Source organism: Cibotium barometz, chromosome 56 (genome assembly GCF_041138505.1).
Source record: "Cibotium barometz isolate CiBa-2024 chromosome 56, ASM4113850v1, whole genome shotgun sequence".
In the NCBI taxonomy this organism is placed as follows: Eukaryota; Viridiplantae; Streptophyta; class Polypodiopsida; order Cyatheales; family Cibotiaceae; genus Cibotium; species Cibotium barometz.
The window spans coordinates 35,943,156-35,968,344 of NC_141101.1; the positions used below are offsets into that span (position 1 = coordinate 35,943,156).

A 25,189-nucleotide genomic window follows, 5' to 3' on the forward strand; every position below is an offset into this window, starting at 1 on the left:
ATTGGAAAAGTATTATCATCACCCTAGACTTTGGGAAGATCGGTTAGGCAAGGCTGCCCACTGAGCTCCATGTTGTATGCAATTGTCATACATCCTCTGCTGATGTGTATGGATATTCTTACTCGGAAAGGAGAATTACATGGACTCATACAGGGAGACGAGTACCTTGATAGTGACTTTTGTGGAACAAGAACATCCATGGGCATGGATGCTGGCTGCATTGTGTGCGCGTTGCATGGTTGATTTTTTTGGGCATTGGAATCTCTCCCACTGGGATGTCTTGGTAGGTCAAGTACAAGGAAAAATCTTAGGCTGCCCCTATTCTTCCAGATTGTTGCATGACCGGAAGTCTGTGCTCATGCATTTGCATTGGGCACATAGGCAAGTTCCTCCTGAAGCACACTGGTATCTGAAAATGTGCATTGGAGCAGAGCATTTGACGCGCCATTGGCTACGGCTGAACCAAGAAAAGCTTATTTTTTTTAGCACAAAAAGGAATTTGCACAGTGGGAGATGTCATATTGACTGAAGGCAGACCATTATTGTTTCCACAAGCACAACAACGGAGGCAATTGGGAGCCCATTAATGCCTTGTACGGAGACTTGTTGCTCAGCTAGCAAGACACGGGGATATGTCGTATATATCGGTTCGGCAATGACATAATGATTGGCTGCCAAAGAGTAGCCGACCAGGTTATATTACGGAGTTTCCTCTTTGTGGACTGACAGTAGCGGCAAGGGCATATAGATTGCTACTTCCACAGCCATTGATAAAGGTACATGTGGATTGGGTGTGGCATTTGAACAAGTCCTTTGGTGGAAAGGTAATTTGGGAAAGATATGGCAAATTAAATTGCCTTTAAAACGTAAGGTTTTTCTATGGAGATGCGTCACGGGAACTCTCTCGGTAGGAGGGTATTTGTCAAAGCGGAAAATTGCAGCTCATCATTGTTTACGGTGCCATCATCAGATGGAGAGTATTTATCGTTTGCTATGGGCATGCACTGACACAAGGGTTTTGCTAAATTGTCTATTTTTAGATATGCGAATCAGATTCCCTCGGGTGACATTCGGAAATTTTTTTTGGATCTTTGGAAAATATCCTTTCAGAGTGCAAGAATATGCTTTTTTCTTTGCATGGGTGAGATATTGGGCTGTATGGACAATATGGCTGGATCGTAATTATGAGGTATTTGCACAACCTCGGATTGACAAGTATGCATACTTCTGTCAATCATTGACAGTTTTGAGTTGCAGTAGATTGATTAGTATAACCACGTGTAAGCAAGTTTTGCATTTGTTCGCATGTTTTATTCACTAGGGACAATGAATTCTTATGACCTGGGGAAACTGTAAAAGGGTCAAATACCCATTGTTATGGATTTGGTTGTAATTTGGCTTATTTCATGTGAAAGTAGGAGAAGGGGAATAAAGAAGTGTTTGTGAGTTATCCCATAAGCAAGGGATTGTAATGTGTCCTAAGTGATTGTACAGTAGGGGTCTTTCCCACTCTTGAAGGCATTAATAGATATCCTGTTTTTTGTTTTGTCATCTCTTTCGTTGGGCATTCAATTCAGTTACAATTAGTACATTTCATTATTCTGTAGTCCATCAAGTCTTGATGTTGATGCCATTTGGGTCATTGACCAAACTATATAACAAATGGAAAAGCATGTCTACAGAAACTTGGAAATGGTTTGAATAGTACATTTCATTTTTCAAAAGTCCATCCAGGAATCTTGGTATTGATGCCATTTCAGTCAATAACCAAACTTGTTGACATAGGGGTGTACGGCTATGGAGGTTCAAAGAGAGCCATGGTAGTGAAATTTGCTGAAGGAAACTTTTGGTCTATGGACATGACCAAAGAAGATGCATCACTGTTTACTTTATGCAATGACAAGAAGGGCATTTCGTAGCAGCTATGTGTCTTTTTTCAAGAAATTCTCCAAGTGGGAGAACTCCCAACAAACATTGCCATAAAAACAATCTAGATTTGAGTGGCAATTTTCTATGCTAGATTTTCGTTAGGTTTTGTTTCCACCAACAGGATGTCTTAGTAAGGAGCCAAATCTTATTAACTCCATCGACAAACCAAGCGCAAGAATAATCAACATGTAGATCAAAGTAGCTGAAACCTAAGAGAAAGAGAAACTAGGATAAGGTCTAGGATATGCCCTATGGAAAATCCAATCCTCTATGCTTTCACCATCCGGAACAACCATAAGAGGAGTAAAAGGCTACAATTGTTACTATAAGATGCGTCGTAAAGGTCTGTAGTGCATACCCAACCGCCAACGGCTTTGAGCTTTAGGAAAGGAGATAACATTTTCTTCAGCATCAACAACATTTGGCAAACCGAATGCCTTTTGAAGAAAGAAAGTAAGCTCGCCGTGGAAAACGGAGAGCCAAAGGAGGAGGGAATGCACGGCTCCAAAGGACACTTTCTTCTCTCAAAGTAAGATAAACACACCAACACACTTAAGGGGTGGTTCACACATACACAATACGGACACACGTAACTCCGAATCCCAACAAACACCCCCACCCCCCCCCCCCCCCCCCCCCCCCCCCCCCCCCCCGCCCCGCCCCTTTGGACATAAGGTGGTGTTATGAGGAATAGCCTTCATACTTACGGTGATTTGGGCTCACCGGCACCACATGATGCAAAAGATCACAGTGGCCGTACTTGACATGATACAATAGTTGACAGTCAAGCCCAACACATAACATTCTTTAAAGGAGATACAATAAAACATCCATACACAAACAGATACAATCAGATTTTGGGAGACATCTCGGGTAGAGAACTCATTATTGACTTAACACACATGAAAATGATTTTTTTGAAAAGTCCAATGAGTATCTATCTTTGAAAGAGATAGATTAGCCATTGCAATTTAGGCTTTTTCTGGTATTGTTGTAGAAGTTTTCAACTGCTCTGGTGCATCTTTAGGATTTTTGCCACTAGGTTTGTGTGATTCTGCTTCTGTTCTCTTGCCATCCGCTTGTAGTATCTTTCTTCGATGTGTCCCAGCTTCTTGTAGAATTTACACTTGATTGCTTTTTCCTTGGGTTTACCTTTCATTTTGGAAAAGTAGCCCCTCTCTATGTCATTATTGATAGAAGCGTGCTCTCGAAGTCGACGATCCTCATCAATGAGGATAGCAACCATATCATCATATGGCATCTCTTTGGACACCCGAAGTGAAGTTAACACCTTTTTGTACTTTTCCATCTCTTCCAAGATGGAAAAGAGTAGCGCTTTCTTGTCATCCTCATCAATGTTGGACCTTAAAGCAAGTAGTTGTTGGTATGGTTGTGAGGTTCTCTTGGAATGTGTGATGTTCTTTCATTTTTAAACCTTAATCCTTTGGCTTTTGAAACACCTTTAAACTGTAAATTTTGTTCCCGAACAAATTTTCAAGATTGTCCCATACGTGTTTGGCAGTCTTGTCAAAGTTGACATGATAAATGAGGTTGTCGGTAAGCTCTAGACCGGTGACCACCCTTTTTATCACTACCAGCTGGGAATGCACACCGCATTCCGCGACCTTCCGTCCACTTCTACAAAACTCCCACTCCTCTTCGCCGCAATCATCGCCACGGAGCCTCCACCTTGACCACCCTTACACCCCCATCGCCGCCACAGACAACCCTCCCCACAACACCTCGAGGAGGGCGAGATTCCGCCCACCACCACCACTGGAGCGTGAGGAGGTCGACCCTCCGCTCAACCCTCAATGAGGAGACTTCATCCGAACCTACTCGATCTACTACAGATAGATTCGGCCAACTCCGAGGACAGACCTGCCATAAGAGGGGATATGTTAACCACTCTAGTTAACATTACCTTTAGCGTGGCTACACTCTTTGTAATCTATCTTTTGTAACCACGCAATGGGCTTATTGTATAAGAGATATGGGATGACCGAGCTTACGGCTTGTATAATGCCGGTCGTGAGGAATAGTTATACATAGAGCTAGAAAGACTAGGAAGACTAGTTTTGGGCCCCCAATTGTAAATGGACGGCCAGCCATTGTAACTATGAGCTCTCGTATATAAGTCATTTTATGAAATATGAAAAGGGACAATCCCATTAGTCTCTTTTGAGCTTGCCTCATCTCTCTCTCTCTCTCTCTCTCTCTCATTTGAGCTTGTGGATGCATGTTAGCTTGTGTTCTTGCTTGCTTGCATGTTTGATTGTTGGTGTTATAAGTAGGGATGGTAATGCTCTCATTTCTCTTCTTCTCTACCCTCTCATTGCTGTCTACCAAGCCCCTTTTGTATGCTAGTTGCATGAGGTGAAGGTTGATCTCTCCATAGATCCCTCCTTCTTTCTCTCTACCTAGCCATTGGATCTCTTCTTGGGTGACACAAGAAGAGGTGGAGTGATCCCCTAGCAGATTCACATTGAGGAGTTAACCTTCTTAGGGTTGGCTAAGTGCAACTCTTCGGACTCGACCCTTGATGTATCTATCTTCTCTTCTCTTTCCTTCTTGTGTGCAAGGTAGGATTTTATTCTTATCATCAAATCTCTTTTGTATTGATATTAGACACTAACACTTGAGTAGTACTCAAGTGTTAAGACCTTCTCAACTCCAAAATGACTACTTCATTTGTGATTGATAAGTTCAAAGGGGCTTGGTCATTCTTCGTCTGGGCTCTCACTGCAAGTGCTGTAGTTGCACCTTCAGGCTTCTCTTTTGTGCTGTTGACAACACTCCAGACTCCATGGCTCATGAGTAGTAGTCTTACTTTTGTCTTCCATGCTGGAAAATTGTTGCGATAGAATTTCTCGAATGAGGTTGCTGATCTAGGAAGGTCCATGGCTATGGATGGTGAAACTTAGTGAGATACACCATATTGAGGAGTGATTTAGCCAAGGAGCTACTGGGAGAGGCTGAGCTGCAGAGCTACACAGGTGGCGATAGTAGTAGCAGCAGTAGCACTAGCACTAGCAGCGTTAGCGGGATGGAGGCGAGTGGGGCAAAATAGGCAACAAAGCAAAAAGTGAATAGAGACGGGGCAAGTGTGCAGAAAAGGCACGCGCAGGAGCAGTAGGCAGAATGAAGCGGGCACTGGAGAAGTAGCCATCAGAGGTGCACGGGTAGCTCTAGCAATAGTGGTAGTCGTGGATTGCAAGAGAAGAGGGGCCTGATGGAGACGCTACCAGCATGGGCAGTGCTAGCTAGGTGGTGGTGGTGGTGCTGCAGGGCGGTGTTGCTCAAAGGCGGCACTTAGGTGCAACAGAGAGGTGACTGGGCGGCGATGGCGATTGCAAGTGCTCGCCAGGCTAAGCAAAGAGAGCAAAGCAGGGGGTAGAGTTCCGTGGTGCACAGGTGGCACAACTCTCAGCAGTACGAAGATGGCACCAAGTAGATGAAGTATGGTGGTCAACTATTGATGGCAACATGCAGCATCATAGCTAATAGGTGGACAAACCCTAGCTTGCTTAGATACCACATTCTACAGACAAATTGGCAAAAGGTATAGGAATATATCCTGGAAGGTGCCTATCAAAACACCAATATTTAATTCTCTGGGTTTCCTCAAGCATTGGGACTGTTTGAAAGGGTACATTATTTCTGAAATGACTCTCCAGATTGGCCTATGATGCAACCCCAAATTGCATTCTCTGACTGCATGTGGGAAAGTGAGAACATAACCATTTTCATCCACGACATCGCATATGCGACTAATTCCCAATGAAGAGAGATTATATGCTTTTCTTGGTTAAGACAAAGCAAGTGGTGGATCAAACTCTGCCGCACTGAATACGGTCCAACAACAGTGAGTTTCCTTGATTTGGAGGCCTATTGGACCATTGTAAATGACACAGTATAGCTTGCCAATATCGAATGAGAGTAATGGAGAGCTTGGAACACGACCATGGAAATGCCCAATGATTATATCATCATAATTGATGATCCAATGTCCATATGCATCCATTTTCATGTTAGTGGTGGACAGAGCTCCCAACATGCATGCCCATGGCTTAACTTGCTCTATAAATGTGGGTAGAAGAGTGGCTTTCCTTGCCAGCATATGATAATAAATGTTAAGGACATTGAGCCCACCATGCATTTTGTGCAATTTTGTCATTACCCATTGAGTTTCATCTTTCAAAGACAACTCCCAACCAATGCGATAGCCAAGATGCCTGACTATCTCTTTGGGTAGGAGGATCTAACCTGGCCACAAAAGCTAATGCCAATCATAATCTTTCAAGGGGTGCAACTTTGATTTTTGAAAATTCACATGTAATCTTGCAGCCAAACCATAGAGGGGCAGGGCTTTCATGAGAGAGCTTACATCAGCCTCTGTATTCTTGGGAAAAAAGAAAGAGTCATCAACATAGGCCTACGCCATAAATTGTGTACCATTGGCCATGGAGAGACCATGTAGCTGTTCATCTCATGTCACTTTGTCCATGTAAAGGAGCATTGGGTGAGACTTGAGTCGCAATGGCATACAAAAGTGCACTAAGCGGACAACCTTGCCGAATAGATTTCCTAAGATACCACGAGGCTGAAAGTTCTCCACCCAAAATGCATTTACTTAAAATCCCTCTTGATAAAGCCAAAAGATGACCTTTTTCATTTTGTCCATAACATGGGCTATAAATTACCAGTGTACCGTATCAAAGACCTTAGCTATGTCCACCTGCATAATGAGAATATCCTGGTTTGTATACTTGGCATATTCAATGCCAATATATACATTTGCTATATTGTCAGTGATTTGTCTTCGAGGGACAAATCCATACGGCGCTGGATGTAGACTTGCATGTAGGACACCTTTCATTCTATTAACAACATCTTGGTAACCAATTTATATACGATCGGCATTAAAGAGATAGAATGCCAATCCGATATGGCTTCACAATGCTGGTTTTTGGGAAGTAATTTCAGCAAGCCTTCTTTCCACGAGCATGGTAAGTGTCCAACATTCCAGTAGTGATTCATCATGAGCAAAATTGGCGGTCTCAAAATATTCCATAACATCTGAAAGAACTCCACTATCAATCCATCCCAGCATGGACACTTCCATTTACCTAGGCCTTTTATAGCATCGTCCGATTCTACATCCATGAAGGGCTCATCCATATTGTTAGCCTCTTGGCGTGTAACTATAGGCATAACCTGTCGCAAGAAAAGTTCTCACGCATCAAGAGCCTCTCTTGAAAGCGGGAGAGGGGCAATAAAAATGCGAGAAAAGTAATCATGGCAAGCCTCTGCAAGCTGTGTTTTTGTGCATACAGACCAATCCATACCCACAAATGATTAGAAGGGCGCAATGTATGATCAATCCATATCTTACATGTATATGCATCATATTGAGTAGCATTTAGAAGGTACCATCTATCCAATGCCTAGTAATGCAAAACAACATTATGATGAAAAGTATAACCCTTTGAATGCGGCATGAGTTGTGTCCACAAATCACATGCATCCAAAGAAGTCATTGTCTGCATGCAATCTTGCTTTTCAAGAGGACATCATATGAGAGCGATGAGAGGTGTTATCATGAAAGTCAGGCGAATTATTGCAATCACCTGCAATGAAAGCATTCGAAATCCATGGGTATGCGCGTAAGGAGCTCTACGTCTCAGCTCTACATGCTGAAGTTTGTGATGCATAAACACTTGCAAATTCATATAGCTATCCTGCAATCATACATTGTACCACAAGCCAATGGCCATTCGAATCATTGTGGGCTAATACAGGCTATAAATGATGCTTAACCATTATGAGGGTATCAGAAAAAGTTCGAGTTCCTCCATAGAAGATTTGATATCCAAAGAAGACTCCTTTTCTTCCAGCAAAACTATGCTAATTATGCTTTTGCAAACAAACCACATGGGGATGCATAGCATTTACATATGACCAAAATAGCCTCCATTTATTCACATCACAGAGGCCTTGTATATTGTAAGTAAAGCAGCTGATTGGTATAGACATATTTACAATGCGAGTAATAGAGAGGCTACACCTCAACTTGCATGGTAGCCTGACTGGTCAAGTCAGCATGCAAAGAACGTTCTGCAGTTTGAACATCAACCATATTTTTGTGCATTGAATTTTCTGCATCATGCGCAAACAAAGAATCACCTCTCACTATCGCTGCCCACATCCTTCCTACTCCTGTAATATTGCTTGAAGTGTTAGGCACGGGGGTAGGCGAAGTAGATGTAGTAGCTTCCTTTGTCAAGTTACAAGAGAGCAAAGGCCTCTATCTAGGATTTATTGTTTTTTTGGGAGTTTGTTATGCATCAGAGTCAGGCTTGCGGCTTGCCTTTATCTTTCACATTCATTGCATGAGAGCCTATCGAGGCAACTTTTTCTTTTCCTTTATCTAGACCTACATGCTGGGAATGATTTACATTCTTCCCCTTTTGAGTTTGTACTGATGGCATAGGAGCAGTTTGACTAGAGGGCATAGTTGCAACAGGCGGCCGTAATAAAAGTGACGGACATTCTGATTGCATGTCCAAACTTTTTACCAGTAAAGCGACAAACATTCTGATTGCATATGTCTAAACTTTTTCTAAGCAAAGCAAGAATCTACAAAATTTTCCCATTTAAGCTAAAAGAAAACTTCATGTGTCAGGATACCTTGCATTTCAACATCCATTGCTACCCTATCAGGGGTTTGTTTGTCTGTATCCCAAGAAGATGTGGGAGGGCATACAACCTTACCCAGCGATTCAGCCAAGAAAGGCAATGCAAGGCGCATATTCCACCCATACAGGGCACCTCGTTTAATAAAATTGTGATAGTCCTTGGTGGGTGACCAAGGGTAAACATGCACCATTTTGTCGTCCAAAGAACAAGGGCGACTTTTCCAACAATATTTGTTAATGCGTGGATTTAGTGAGAATCACCTCATAAAAACCCCTTGTTGGAGAGTAAGCTCCTTTCACAAAACATCCACCAAGCATGGCTTTTATCCATTGACCAACATCTGTTGTTGTAGCTGGCATTTTACCAGGGAAAAAAAGAATTACCGCTTTCTGAGATTGTCTTGTTACAGGGTCGAAGAGCACATGACCGGGGATTTTCAAATGGGAATCGGGCACAAGTGCATCCCACTCTTGTTGGATATATGCAAAGCCTTCCTCAAAAGTGTCGCAAAACTGCTGCAGTTTGGGATTGTCACAACGGAAAGGGTGCGAATTAGAATGCAACTGTTTGCGTTTGGGATCAACATACAATTCCCATCTATGGTAAGTAGCTACAGATTGGGCCATGAGGAGAAACATAGGCAAAAGATACAAGAGACACAAAAGACACAATCACACATACAAGAGGAGAGGGGGGCAAAGTAGAAAGGAAAAAAGAAGGCAAACTATTACGTACTATTTTGCCATACTGTCCACAATGCCCAAAAAGTAGTCCACTCAAAGAATATCCCAAAGTTGGTATATCATTGTGGAATCCGAACGAAAAGCCAGAATGTCTTCCCAAAATGAGCCCGTGGGAATTGGGTACAAAGATGCCTTGAGAGTTTGTCCAGTACAGCACGAGAGAAATCACAATACCATAACAAATGAGGCAATGTCTAATCGCATAGCATGCAACAATGACATCTTGCCATAGCGATGTGCCTCTTTTCCAAAAATACACCAAGAGGCAGAACTCCCACAATGCATCTCCAAAGGAACAATCATTCCTTCAATGGCAAACCATTTTGCCATATACTCCTCAAACATCCACCACACCATCTATTAGTTTTGTGCATTGTCCAAAGCGCATTAGCATGATCCGCAATCCAAGGAGGAGCAAGCATTTTGATATAGACCCTTTTAGCTGTTAGTTCAGGTAACCTTGTAGCTTGAGGTGGAGCAAGCCACTAGTCCTTCAAATGCTCATCACGATTCTGTGGAGGCGCATTGGCTGAAAATGCTGCAAGAGGGTGCGTATGATTTGCCATAGAGGCCTATAGTGCATGCCTAACCCATACCTCCGGCTTGTGTCTGGGAAGGAGATAACATAGCCTTCATCATTGACCACATCCGCCACGAAACGTACACACTTTTGTGACGGGAAGAAAGCTTTCCATGGTAATGGAGCATGAAACAGCCTACTCCAATGTATGCTTTCCAGGCGCATGGGGTTTCCAACATCCGGTGATCTTCCATGCCGTTCTAGTTTCTCTGTTAGCAATTTCCAGTCCATGGTTGACCTAGAGCTGAAGGGGCAGCATGGTATTTTCTGTGTAAAGTGCCCGAAAATCACTTCCCAGAAGTCGAGGATCCGTGCACCAAATGTGGCATGGTTGCAAAACCAGCGAGCAAAGTGGCTTTCCTGGCAATGGCATGAGTATGAAGGTCGAGAATGTTGACGCCCCCATGATGTCTTGGCGTACATAACTTTTCCTTTCGCAACAGTCTGAGGCCTTTAGTATTGTGCTTGGTTTTCCAAAGTATCTCTAGTATAGCAGACATGTACTCTTCCAAGTGCTTCTTTGGCCAGGCAAGCAGATGCAAAAAGAAATGTATATATGCAATGAGAATGGACTCCACTATACGGAGTGTAACATGTAAGGGCCGTGTGGCCAATTTCCAGTACTACAATTTAGCATTTATTCTTTGCAAAACCCAATCAGCCTGGAGTTTGAAGGATGTGTGCCATGTAAGTGGGTAACCCAAATGCCTAACCGGTTGATTGGAGGGAACAAGAGTCCTTGGCCACAGTACATTGTGCTAGGCTTGTGGCTTGAGTAGGATAAGCTTAGATTTTCGGAAATTAATTCGGAGACCTGCAGCTGTACCAAACAGATCCAAGGCATCCATCACAATGTGGAGATCACGAGGATCATCTCGTGGCATGAAGGAGGAATCATCTACATAAGCCTGTGCCACAAAATGCTTGCCAGAAGGCAGCAACAAGAGGCCGGGGCTGCAGAGGCAGCGAAGGATGGAGGGTGGCCGATGTTGCAGAAGCAGCGAACGGGGGCAGGGCAGCCGGCGTTGCAGATGTAGCAGAGGGCGGCGGATAGCAGGCGGTGCTGCGCAAGTGGTCACAGATGCGAGTGCAAGACACTTAAGGGGTGGTTCACACACACTTTTTTTTTTTTGTAAAGCTTCATGTCATTAATTACAGGTGGGAAACCTCAAAACGAGGAAAACCCACCAAAAAGACCACACTTTTTATTCACAAGTGGGAAACCTCTAAGCGAGGAAAACCCTGAAAAAGAAGAGTAACTATAGGCTTCACTACCTAGAAGCAATCAAAGTAAATCCTATAAGCATCAAGAGTGATGTCCCCAGCATCATAAGCAAAATGAAGCGCGTGACCAAGCGAGAACTTGAAGTAATGGAAGGGAACAATGGCATTGGCTTGGAACATGAGGTTGTTCCGAACATGCCATATGGTCCAAAAGACCCAGAATCGGACCCAGCTGAAAAATACAGCAAACTGAGACTGTGATGCTTGTAACACCCCAAAAAGCCAAAAGCATCTGTGAAAAATACCCGAAGGGAAACGAAGGCGAAGAGCAGTCGAGACCCGGCGAATGAACGATCTGGAGCATACGCAACCCCATAGTAAATGTGGGACAGTCTCCTCAGTAGCTTTACATCGGACACAACGTGAAGGCGCAATATGACGTGCATGTAACAAGCTACCAACAGGAAGAGCACCAACCAAACAGCGCCACAAGAACAGGCGTTCTTTAAGAGGCAGATGACTTTTCCAAATGCGAAACAATGTACGTTTCCACCACATTGAAGATTTGGAGAGAGACCATAGCTGATTACCATGTCTGACTATCCATGCATCCGATTGCAAGAGGGCATAAACTGTCCCAGCTGAAATACATTTCATAGCAGTGGTTCCAAGATTCCAATCAGATAGACGGGAATCCACATTCAAGCGAGGTAAAGGAGAAATATCAGCAATCATCTGCTGAATTTCTGTCCAAAGATGAGAATAATGGGATCCCAATTGAAAACGATCCGCCGCAACAGAGAAGGAAAGAACCTGACCAGTGTCATCCACCACCTGATGTATCTGACAAATTCCTTTTTGAGATAGAAAATATGCCTGACGAGGTGAACGGTCAACCAAAGTGGAAGAAAATACACGACTCCAATGCAAACTCTCTAGCCGCAGGGAATTGCCCATCAAAGATCGGGAACCATGCCATATCATATGTGAAGTAACTTCCTTCCAATCAATAATGAGAGAAGAAGTGAAAGGACATCCCGGAATGTGTCCTTCAAGTTTTCCACATATAAGATCCCAGTATGTGGGTTGCCAATGACCATAGAATGGCGTGACAATATGCCGACACAAATGGGACACCATGAGAGTCCAGGGTTGCTGCTGATCCAACAAAACTGGCAAAAGCATAGCTTTCCTAGCCAAAACATGACGTCTCAAATCCAAAATATTCAGGCCTCCAAGGCGCTTAGGAGAGCATAACTTGTCCATGGATAACAATCTGAGGCCCTTTCCACGAGATGAAGTGCGCCAGAAATGCGCCAATATACTTGACATAAGGGACTTCAAGCGGGATTGAGACCAATATAGCAAAGGTAGATAAAACTGCACATAAGCTACAAGAATGCATTGCACAATTCTAAGACGCACATGAAGCGGCCAAGTGGACAACTTCCAATAATGTAACTTGGAGTGCAAGCGCTCGGCTACCCAATCCAATTTCCGTGTAGCCGATACAGTCCAACCCAGCGGATAACCCAAATGACGAACTATAATGTTCGGAGGAACAAGTTCGCCTGGCCAAAGCAGCTTATGCCAATCATACTCAGTCAGAGCCAATAGTTTGGATTTACGAAAATTCACTTTGAGGCCTGCTGCCAATCCAAACAAATGAAGAGTGTGCATAATTTGTTCCACATCATCTTGGTGATTGCGAGGCATAAAGAGAGAATCATCTGCATAAGCTTGCGCAATAAAATGTTTCCCAGAGGGTAATTTCAAGCCCTGCAATCTTCCAGACGAAGTCAAAGATTCCAAATACATAAGCAGGGGATGAGTAGCAATCGCATAAAGCAAAGCACTGAGAGGACAACCTTGCCTTACTGAACGTCCCAAATGCCAAGGATCTGTGAGAAAACCATCCAACAAACCGGCAGAGGTACTGTCAGCATACAAGAAATAAACCACAGAGGATAGCTTAGGCCCAAATCCCAGCCGAAGCATGGTATCTGCAATGTAATCCCAAAGAACAGTGTCAAATGCCTTTTCAATGTCAACCTGCATGACCAATACATCTTGTCGAGTGTATTTCGCATACTCCATGCCAATGATGACATTTGCTAGATTATCAGTAATTTGCCTTCGTGGAATGAAGCCATACTGAGATGGATGCAAACCATCATGCAAAAACCCTTTAAGTCTATTGACAAGCATTTTAGCCAGCAATTTATAAACCACAGGCATGAGCGTAATCGGCCTCCATTGCGAGAACTCTTCACAAAGTGCTTGCTTTGGAATCAACTTGAGCAAGCCTTCTTTCCAAGATGAAGGCAAAACCTGTTGCTCCCATGCCCTGTTTATCATTAACAATAGTGGCTGATCCAGGTAGTGCCAAAACGACAAGAAAAATTCTACAGTAAGGCCATCCCAACCGGGAGATTTCCAACGGCCCAAATCACACAAACTGGCATACAATTCTGTCTCCGTGAAGGCGGCTTCCAAAAGTTGAGCCTGGTGCGCCGATAAAATCGGTGTAACTTGAGATAAAAACAAGCGACGAGCCTCTCGACCTTCCTGCGTGAGAGAAGAGGCCTCAAAAATCTTGCCATAATGAGATTCCATGGCCCGTGCAAGCCCCACACGAGAGGTAGTCCAATCACCAGTCGGGAGTTTAATCCTCTTAATAGTTTGAGACTGCCTAGAAAGATGTAGATGACGAAAGAATTGTTTAGAAGTGCATCCTTTATCCGCTATAGCCTTTTGGCGAGCTCTAGTCTGCCACTTTGCCAATTTTCTCTCATCATTACGGTGCAACAAAGCACGAGCAGAAAGCAACTCTGTCATCTGGATTTCAGTAAGAGATGAAGTGTTAGCCAGATGCATCAAACTTTGACAAGTGCCTTTGGCCTGTTGAACTTGCTCTCTGAAATGCGATAAATAGTGTCTGCCATAATCCTGGATCACACATTGAACCCGCATAACAAAACGAAACCATGCTGTGTCCATATCAACATGCATTTGAGAGATCAATGGCGAAATAATATCCACAATCAGATTGCGAAAAACCTCATGCTTAAGATAAGCATTATTGACATGCAGAAGTCTCTTTCTAGTTAATGAATCATTGGCAGAACATGAACCGAATTGTATTTTCAAGCATATCGGAGCATGATCCGAGAGACACAAGGAGTAATCAATCCACATATCACATACAAAATCATCATACTGCTGCATCTGAAAGAGATACCATCGGTCCAGACGAGCACGATACATTGATCGAGCGTTATGCTGAAATGTGAATCCTGGATCATTGGCTTGCAACAGAGGCCACAAATCCAAGGCATTACATGTGTGCTGAAAGAGATCCCAAGCTTGTCGTTCCACATGAAGCATGTGAGAATGTCCAGTAGTATTATCCACATGATTTGGAGCATTATTAAAATCGCCACAAAGAAATGCATTAGAACGCCAACAATAAGAGGAGATGGCATGCCACAAACGAGCCCTGTCAGTAGAGGCTGTGTATGCATACACACCACCAAACTCAAAAACTTCCCCATTGATAATACATTGAATGACCATCCATCTGCCAGTTGGATCATTGAATACCAACATGGGAAATAATTCATGGCGAACAAGCATCAGCACTCCAGAGTATCCAGCAGATCCTGCATAAGCTATCCAATATCCCGCAAAATAGGAAGTTTGTCCGGCAAAATTATGCTGATTATGCTCTTGAAGAACAACAATATCTGCTTTGCAAGTATGTACATAGTGCCAGATTAGCCTCCATTTATCCTGATTGCATAATCCGCGCACATTATATGAAATGCAATGTATAGAACTATGCATCTTAAATGGTATATACAGTGGGCGAGAAAACCAACAGAAAGCTTAAGAACTCGTGCCCATGGGCACATCCGCATCTGTCGCGGAAACATCAGCTGCCAAATCAAAACTCGAATGTGGAGGAAACAAGTGATGGCCTTCCGACGTTGAAGCGGTGCCCCCTGTAACTACTTCCTTATAAGATCGAACAACTTTATCCCAGGCCTGAGCCAAGGAAGAGTTATCATTACAAGGCAGTTTTTGCTGAGCAACATTCTTCAAGGGGGGCACATAATTGCGAGAAGATGGTAGAGTACGTGCTTTGACAGTTTTCTTGGGTACTATCCACGCCTGAGTAGCAGGAAGCTTCTCTTTGCCCTTGTCTTTGATGTTCGGGGAAGCAGGAACACTTGGCATTTGAGACTGCTTCCCTTTACCTTTATTTAGTCCAGTTGTTGATGTGGATGCGGAAGCACCTTTAGATTGTGCCTCAGGGGAAGATTTCGCTGGAGGAGGAGTCTGAGGGGTAGGGACAGCCGAAGGAGGGGGTTGTAGATTTGGTTCAGAACATTCAGATTGCATATGACTAAATTTGCCACAGCGAAAACAGGAATTGGCAAATTTGCCCCATTTAAGCTTGAATGGTCGCTTTCCGACCACTGTGTCCCCAGAATCAACGGTAATGCCCGTAGGAGCAGGAAGATCAGTGTCCCATAGAATACAAAAACGATTTGTATTGGCATCCAACTTCGGGGGGCAAATCACTTTGCCCAATGGAGCAGCCAACAAAGGAAGAAAATGACGCCAAGTACGAGGAAAATCCACCACTTCAACCCAAACCGGGCACTTATGTCGAATAAGGCTCTGATAATCTTTAGTAAGAGCCCAGGGAAGAACATGAGTCATTTGCGTATTGAAGAAGAGGGGAGACATTTCCAACAAAGCATCTCTAGCTTCCATGTCTGCTAACAAGACCTCATAGAATCCTCTTGCTCCAAAATAAACACCCCGGATTGCTTGACGCTTAAGCAAGAAATCAACCCATTGTCCCACATCCTGTGCACTAGGCATCTTGCCCGGGAAAAAGAGAATCACTGCATTCAATGCATACTGCGCAACCGGATCCATGAGCTCCTGCACCGGAATACGCACTTCTGTGACTGGAGCAGGTCCTTCCCAAGCACATCTTGCTTCTTCGAAATCCTCATGCATGCATTCCTTAATCAAAGACATGGCATCCAAATTCGAGGTGTTCATTGCTTTCCGACGCTTATAAATGGCCAGCTCAGGTGATTCCATCATGCACACCTTAAATTTTCTATAATCCCCAGAACTGCTGTAAGCCCTACTGCTGCTGCAGACAAGAATTTGCTGCGGTACCACTGGCCGAATCTGCTGCAAGCCCCAAATGAAGTAGAAACCCTAATGCTGCTGCAGACGAGGAAGTACTGCTGCTGTAGAACGTTGCTGTAGAACAGGAGTCGGGCTGGCTGGCACACACACACACACAAAAACACGCACACACACACAGTACGCACGCACGCGCGTACAGACACAAACAGAGATGTACAACGCAGCACACACAGGGGCGAGTGAACACACTCAGCGGCACAGAGAAGACTCACGCTGTCGCTGGACAGATTCTTTCATGTGGTCGCCGGCTTTATCAGACAGGTAAGTGGCGAGCAGAGTCGAGCAAAGACGCAGGCGAGGACAGTCGCAGGTTCGCAGGCGAACAAAGTCGCAGGCTCACAAGCGAGTAGAGTCGCAGGCGAACAGGGTCGCAGGGTCGCAGGCGAGCAGTAGAACAGGGTCGCAGGCGAGTGCACCACACACTCAAGCTTTTTCGCAGGCGAACAGGGTCGCAGGGTCGCAGGCGAGCGCCACACACACACGCGCGCACACACACCGGTTCACACACACACAATACTGACACACGTAGCTCCGAATCCCAACAAAATATTATGGTTTGCCTTAACACAGCTGAGCTAAATTGTTCCTTGATTTGTTTGTTTCTTTACGGCGCTGCAGATGCAGTAGAGGGCGGCAGATGGAGCTGCGCAAGTGGTCACAGATGCGAGCGCAAGACATTTAAGGGGTGGTTCACACACACAATACGGACAAATGTAGCTCCAAATCCCAACAAAACTATTATGGTTTGCCTTTACACAGTTGAGCTACATGGTTCCTTGATTTGTTTGTTGAAAGTACATTGTTGGTGTTGGTTCAGAAATATTCAATACCTAACTTTAATTGGGCGTAGCTGATTATCCCAAGTCTATAAAGTAATTAAACTATTGAATGTGTGTGCAAAACGGCCATACACTTTATCCTGTAAAGCTGTGGCTACACATTATTAGGATAGTGCTAACACACTACATATCGGTGATGCACTTGTGAAAGCATGAAGCCACGGGAAAAAGGGCAGGAGCTCCATCCTAGCCATAGGCCAGGCTGCCTCTATGGCGTTGGTAACACGGGCGTCTCGCAGCATCTAGGACTGGTATGTCACCTGCTCGCGGAGAGTGGCCTTCACCCTCTAATTTGTCCAGGTGACTCCAGCTCTCATGCTCAGGGGAAATGTGATACTGATTTTTGAATGAGGAAAGCAGATTATAGTGCTGTAAATGAGTTTGGATGCTTAAACAAACATTTATGCTGGCCAATCTTGGAAATTATCATTTTTAGAAAAGTGAAACTAGATTAAGAGTATATATTACAGTTTTTGAAGATGGAAGAATTGTGATGGAAGTTTGCGCTTAATGCTCAATGCCCACAAAGAGATGAGAAGGCTAGAAGCTTATGGGGGAGAATGCTAAGTAGGCAGCTTCCTGGAAGCAAGCTATTGAAGCCGTGTTTCAAAATAAAATGGTTATCAACCATGGTTGGGACCAACGTGAGATTGTGAAATCGTTGGAGACATTTACCACATTCTTGTTTCTAGATAATTTTTTAAGACATTCTTGAATAACATATTTATTCAAAAATAAAACGTACTGTTGAATATTTCCTTGTCTTATGACAATTTGACAACTTGCCGTTAAAACAAATTGTATTCTCTGAGGAAAAACTACTACAGCTATTGATGCTATTCTGAATAAGAAACCAAACAACGCTTATGGCACGTAAATTGAATAGTAGTTAAGAATGCACTTGTGTTTTCCTTTTGCTTTTCCCAGATTTGGTGAAGAATGGGGATTGGATGCACCCAAAGAAGACTATGATTATGTATGGGTGTTGGACCCCATCGATGGTACCAAAAGCTTTATCACAGGTCTGCTTTATTGTCTTGATTGTGCATACTTTTGGCAGTTCATTCGTATTTTGGTGTGTTTGATTACTCAGCATGAACGTTTTTAAGGAATGGTTTGTCTATAATGTTTTGTGCATAAGTCTAGGAGTCTTCTAGTTGATCGTCGTGAAGACATTGAAAAAATGATCCACCTCTTATACAGTATGCACCACCCTCGCATTTGTGTTATTTTAAATGTTATGTCAGATGCAAAGTGTTTGATGTTTAAATTTCAAGGCAGCCATAGTCACAAGAAACGGCGGCCGTTTCAGTCCCTAGAAACGTGTTTCTCCGTTTTAGGACCCCATCCGTTTCCATGGCCGTTTCTTGTTTCCCAAGTGATGTTGTCACAGGAAACGGCCGTTTCCACCCCTAAAAACTCGTTTCCCACTTTCCATTCCTAAAACGTTTTCAATCCTGTTTCTTGTTTCTGGTGACTATGAAGGCAGCTCCAAACCGCAGACAAACAGAAAAAGCAAACTGAACAAATCATGGGAGGAGACAAGTGATTTGTATTTTTTTTTGAATCCTGTTCTAAATGCCACTGAAGCATGAAGTTTGCTGAAAAAAAGAAGCATGAAAAAGGGGTTTAAATTTCATTCCATTCCAGTGTTTCGACATTGGGCGTCAACATAGTTGGGGTGACAAGAAGACTACCACCCCTCAATTACACCATCTAGAAGCTTGAAAGTGGGACAAAGATAATTTCTGAAAGAACATATTCACAGTGTAGGCAGAACCACATAGGTACGAAGAAGAGCAACCAACTCGTCATAGTTGGGAAGGCACCTTAAGAATGCATAGTCCACTGGATATGGCCCATGATCTGAGGCTTGCCACTTAAGGACTGAAAATGAAAGCCGAGTCTGGGGAAGAGGTGATAATCATCTTGACTGGGTCGGAGAATCTGTGGAATGACCAGCGTCTAACAGATTTAGGGGGATCTGGGGTAGGGTGAGGGGTGTGGAAAGAGGCGGAATCCAAAGGAGAAGCAGCAGGTGGTGGATTTTTTTTTTTTTGCCCGGGGTGGGTGGGAGGGGGGGGGGGGGGGGGCCTGCATCTGAAGAGCAAGGACGGCATTGTCGGCGAGAGTGATGGGGAGCCTACCGCTCATGGGGCGGACTGCTGCTCTTCCTCGGACCTCCTGCTGTTTGGAGGGAGTGTGTGTGTGGGGGGGGGTGTATCGCAGGCTACCATCCTCTGCCAGGAGAGTACACACTGTCTCTCCTGCATTAAGTGGCAGCAAGGACGTGAATGTGCGATGTCCCCATTTGTTGGTAGAGAAAACACCCCGGTTAAGCTAGAAAACTCAATCTGCTTCAGGAATTGGCAGCTATCTAGTCGTTGAAGTGTATGGTGCAGAGGGAGGTTCTTCGGAGAGGCAGCAGCAACAACTCGCAGGGTATGGTGCCTGAGCAATGGTGGCTGCCACTGCCCTAGGGGCCTCAAGAACCTCGCTAAGAAGCAACCAATCACTAGACAAAGCTCAAGATATTCTTTGAACGTGTAAGCCCAACGGGGCGTGCATTGACAGACTCAACCACGTGTCCAAGAGATAAAGATATAAAGAGAGAGGGGAGAGATAAAAGGGAATGGAGATCTTGCACAGTACACCACACTGAGTGGGGAACAGGCCCCGCCCCTTTTAGGAATTTATTCAGGAACAATCCACGAGCACACTGGCCAAGATCAATACAATCAATGAATACCAAACAAACAGATATGCCGATGTAGGATATCCAAATCCGAATCCAAGTTCAAGTCCATATCCAAGTCCAGAAACAAATCCAAGTCAAAATCCAGATCCAAATCAAATCAAAGTCCAGATCCAGGTCCAAATCCAGATCCAAAACTAGGTCTAGGTGAAGTCCAATCCCAGATCCATGTCCAAGCTATATGTCCAAGTTTCATGTTCATGTCCAAGTTGCATGCCCAAGCTTCAAGTCCAAGTTCAAGCTTTCATGTCCAAGCTATATGTGCAAGTTCCATGCCCAAGCCTCAAGTCCAAGTTCAAGCTTTCATGTCCAAGTTCCATGCCTAAGCTCCATATCCAAGTTCCATGTCTAAGTTCCATGTCCATATAGTCCAAGCTCGTACACAAGGTACACATGAGAGGTGTGTAGATGATGAAGTATATGATGCCCAATAGTAAACTCAATGCCCAATCCAGAGGTAGAAAGCGTTCCCCAACAAGGTTGAAAGAAAGCCGGCCGACATTATCAAATAACACAATGCATTGGCAGATCTGTTTGGTGGCAGATGACGGAGCTGGGTGGCACACAAGCAAGAGGCAACGCTTCTTATGGTGCAGCCAGGTTCAGGTGGTTTTGTACAACAATATGGTGATGTTGGAAGCACACGGTAGTTGGCAGCAACAGTTGGTGGCACATCTTCTGTAGATGGCAACCAAACAGGGAGTAGCAGGTAGACGATGTCAGTAGCAACCCGTTGTAGACAGCACTGGCTGCTGCTGTAGGGGGTTCGGAACAACAGTACAATGATACTGGCTGTTGCAGATGACAGGTGGCAGCACACAGTACGGCAGCAGGTGCTGGCGAGGTGGCTGGCGACAGTAGGTGCAACAGGCTGGCTGGGTCGTGATTCAGATGCTGCTAGTAGGCACATCCAGGCAGGGAAGGGGCACTGACGGCAGCGCTGGCGCCAGTATTGGCTGCGCAACCAGCACAAGGCGGTTGTGGGCGGCACTGGGCAGCAGGTGGAAAACAGATGGCGCAAGCAATCGTTCTTAAGGCGACGAACATCAGCTATACGATGGCTGCACAAATGGGCAGCAGAGCAGGTGTTGGTGGTGGTCTTGACGGGTTGAAGGTGGGTGGCACACACAGCCAAGAGCTGGTGGTGTTTGATAAAGATGAGGATATCGAGTTCTAATCTTCAATGACGATGACCACCCTTAAAGATGATTGAGAGCTTCACAACCCCGGGGCCCTTCATCCATGATGATGTTAATGAAGATGAGGATAAACTCCAAGCTTCCATGGAATGATGAGAAGGGAGGGGTTCATGCTTCTTTTATACCTTGGAGAAGCCTTGCTTTTCGCCAATGGTCATTTAACTGGCTTAGAGACACGGTGAATCAAGCGGCGAACGGAACTCGCCGGCTGCCTTTGCTCCATGCTTTTTCTTTTCCCTTTTTGCCTTTGCTTTTGCTCTTTTTACTTTTATTAATAATAAAATATTACTCAACTTTTGGTGTTTTGCTTTTCTGGCATCAAGGCCTTGCTTTTTGGCCTTGGAGCTGCTTTTTGACAAAGCGCCTTTTAGGTTTTTGGCCCGGTTCAGTCTCCTCTTTCCAATGATACCCTTGGCTCATGGTGAACCCTGTTTGACTTCTTGTTTTTTCTTGCTTTTTAACCAAGAATAATGCTTTTTCTCAATCAAACCTCATGGACCTTGTCCCCATGTCTTCTTCCACCTATTTGGTGTCCGGGCATGGGTTTCATCATGTGAAATAGAGCTAGGAGGGCCAAATAGTTACATTCCCTTCCTCTTACATCGTAGTTTTCCTCAATTGTGGATTGCAAGTGTTTCAAGGATATCCATATGTTCCAGTCACTAGGACCGCCCGAGAGTTCTTCCATAGTCATCTGGGCCATCTGGTCACATTGACTGCCGGACTATGAGATCCAATACAGTCATCTGGGCCATCTGGTCGCAATGACCGCCCGATTGTGAAATCCAATATAGTCATCTGGGCCATTTGGTCGCAATGACCGCCCAACCGCGAAATCCAAGATATCTGGCATGGTTGCCGTCGAATGGGTCATCTGGCATCGTTGCCTCCCATATACAAATCTTGCTCCTTGGGCTATCAAGCATCGTTGCCACCCAAACTAGAGCATGTCCAAATAACCATTATAAGCAGAATAATGATCAATTCCAGTCCAATACAGTGAAGAGGGCTAGAGGCTCCCTCTTGAATCTGTCTTGATCACAAGGCGTCCATAACTGTACTTCAAATGCATCTGGACCAACCACTTTCTCATAAGCTCGAAGTATATTTGGATAGTCCTAAAAGTACTCCTCTGGCATCCATTTTGCGTCCAATGGCGAATATCACCCGAATTCCAAGAGGAACTTTCTGACAAAATGAAACTCAATCTGTTCTGGTTCTTCCACCCCCCTTGGTGGATTCGTCAATAATACAGGCTCCTCTTGTACATGGTTTCAATAAACTATCATGGAAAACATTACATATCTTCCAATGATCTGAAAAGTCCAACTGATGACATACACGGTTGATCTTCTTGGTATCCTGAAAGGTCCATATACCATCATTCCCTGACTTTGGCAATCCAAAGATAAAATCCATAGCAATATTCTCCCATAGATCATTAAATGGGTGCAATAATCCTGCTGGTGTTTGTTAATCAAACTTGACCTTCTGACAAACCAAACATTCTTGAATCATAAAGTTCAATGTCCTTTCTCATAGTAGGACAATAGAAATAGCTCTCCAAAGCTTGAAGTGTAGTCAAGGTGTCTCTATGCCCCATGTAGGGAGAAGCATGGCACTCTTCCATTACTTTGGCCTCAATTCCTTGTGTTACACATGACTTGGGTTTGTATCATAAGAAAACCCTTCTTGAAAACATAAAAAGTCACCAAATCTATATCCTATAATTTGTTCCAAAACATGTTTGAAATCCTCTTTGGTAGCATAAGGATCCTTCATCAAAGTGAAATCCATATGGTAACCCATAGAAACCTCATGGCTCAAGGGTCTTCGAGATAGAGCATCTACTACTTTGTTGTCTTTACCATGGGTATGCATAATCTGAGAATGAAATTGGGCCAAATAACTAGCCCATCTTATATGCTTTTCTGATATCTTAGGTTGAGCCTAAGACTTTGATGATCCGTCTTGATAACAAACTCAACAGCCATAAGATAGTGCTTCCAAATCTTTAAAGCATGAATGATAGCATCAATTTTTTCTCGTAAGTGGGTGCGGTCTTTTCAGCTCCTTGAAGTCTTCGACTCTGATAGGTCACGGCATGAACTTCTTGGTTCAAGACTGCTCCAATGCAATCCCCCGAGGCATCACACTCTACCATAAATGGTTTTGATAAATCTCGAATAATCAATACTGGTCCTTTGCTAGCATAAAACTTTAGTGCTTCAAAGGATTCTTTTTCAGCTTTGATAAATCTGGAATAATCAATATTGGTCCTTTGCTAGCATAAAACTTAAGTGCTTCAAAGGATTCTTTTTCAGCTTTGGCCCACCGAAATCCCACGGCTTTATTTGTCAAATCATGTAGTGGACTTGCTACCACGACAAATCGCTTGATGAACTTCTTGTAATAAGAGCATAAGCCAATAAAACTTTGAACTGCATGCACACTAGTCAACTCTGGCCATTCCATAATAGCCTTGACCGTATCTGGGTCCATCCCGACTCTTCTTGCCATTCACATACAACTTGTGCTTACGTAATTCTTGAAATACCATATCCAAGTGCTTTCGATGCTCTTCTTCATTCTTTGAATGCACAATAATGTCATCAAAGAAAGTAGTTGCAAACTTTCTATGTGCTTGAAATATTCTTTCCATCATTCAGTTGAAAGTAGCCGGGGCATTGGTATGATCAAAAGGCATCACCAAATACTCATAGAGTCCAAAGATAGTCCTGAATATGGTCTTGTGAATGTCCTTTGGAACAATCCTGACTTGTTGGTAACCACTCTTCAAGTCGATCATCCTGCTAAAGATGGTGGCTCCATCCAATCTATGTAGAATATCATCAATCCTAGAAATAGGAAACCTGTTCTTCATAGTGATCTTGTTAAGAGCCCTCTAATCAATACACATATGCCAAGCATAGTTGTCTTCGTATGACGTACGACAGCATATCGTACGGAATATTGTACGGACTCGTACGGATTTTTCTGAGAATTTTTTTCCCGAAATTTGTTTTTCCAAAAAAATATTTTTTCAAAAAAGTTTTTTTTTTGGGAATAATGGTCTTGTTTTTGCTTGTCTATGGCTGTTTGAGCTTTCCTCTGTACTATGATGCTTCCCTCCTTTTTAAAATACTCCATATCTCGAAATTGAAAATACCTAAGTTTTTAAGTAATTTTTTAAAACACACGATGAGGTTCTTGTAGTTCTTCCTCCGCTCTTGCAAATGAGGATGCTCCGATTGCCTTGTCATAGGAGCTTAGAGAGACCGAGTTTAATGACGAGGGAAGTATCCTTAGCGAGGGTGACTTTTGCAAGCGCTCCAATAGGTACTCTTCTGATGGAGATGATCCTAGCGAGAGCTTTGATTTTGATAGTGATCACTTCTCCATCTAGATTCTAGCCCCAACCCTCTAGCCTCCCTTTTTTGTACACCACTTTTTGTACTTACTACTATGGCTACATGCGCCTAGAGCACCTCGCATTAGAGCGCCTCGCATTGTATGACTTAGGCTTTAGCCTAACATCTATGTATGTTTTCAACTTGGTTTTAATGGAATTTTGGTTTGAGTCATCATCATGTGACAACTTGTCTTCTCTTTGAAATTGAAAATACTAAAGTTTGTAAGTATTTTTTTAAAAGACCGTACGATAAGAAATTTTTTTATATCATACTGTATTTTTCTGTACAGTATCGTATTGTACGAACCATACGGTATCGTACCTAACAACTATGATGCCAAAAACCATCCTTTTTCTGAACCAATAAGATTGCAGAGCAAAAAGATATTGAGCTAGGTCTAATCAAACCCTTTTTCCAATTGCTCGGTCATTTGCTTCATAATCTCCTCTTGTTGAGCTTCTTTGCATGATGTCAATATGATGATCTTTCAATCTCTCTGGTTTCTTACTTTGGCTTGTCGGGACAATTTGCAGCCAAGTGTCCCTTCTTTTCCTGACTTGTTCCAAAGAAACG

The 25,189-nt window shown here is 43.7% G+C and overlaps 1 protein-coding gene across 2 annotated transcripts in view; it reads left to right on the plus strand.

The window, feature by feature from the left end:
• Window positions 1-25,189, plus strand: part of IMPL2 (inositol monophosphatase family protein) — a 160,963-nt gene that overhangs the window by 47,093 nt on the left and 88,681 nt on the right. For both annotated transcript variants that reach the window (XR_015264906.1, XM_086791542.1), the window contains exon 3: window positions 18,177-18,271. Coding sequence is in view for 1 of the 2 variants with exons in the window: in XM_086791542.1 (XP_086647668.1) it covers window positions 18,177-18,271 (95 nt within the window). In the remaining variant the exon portion in view is untranslated. The remainder of the gene's footprint in view (window positions 1-18,176; window positions 18,272-25,189) is intronic.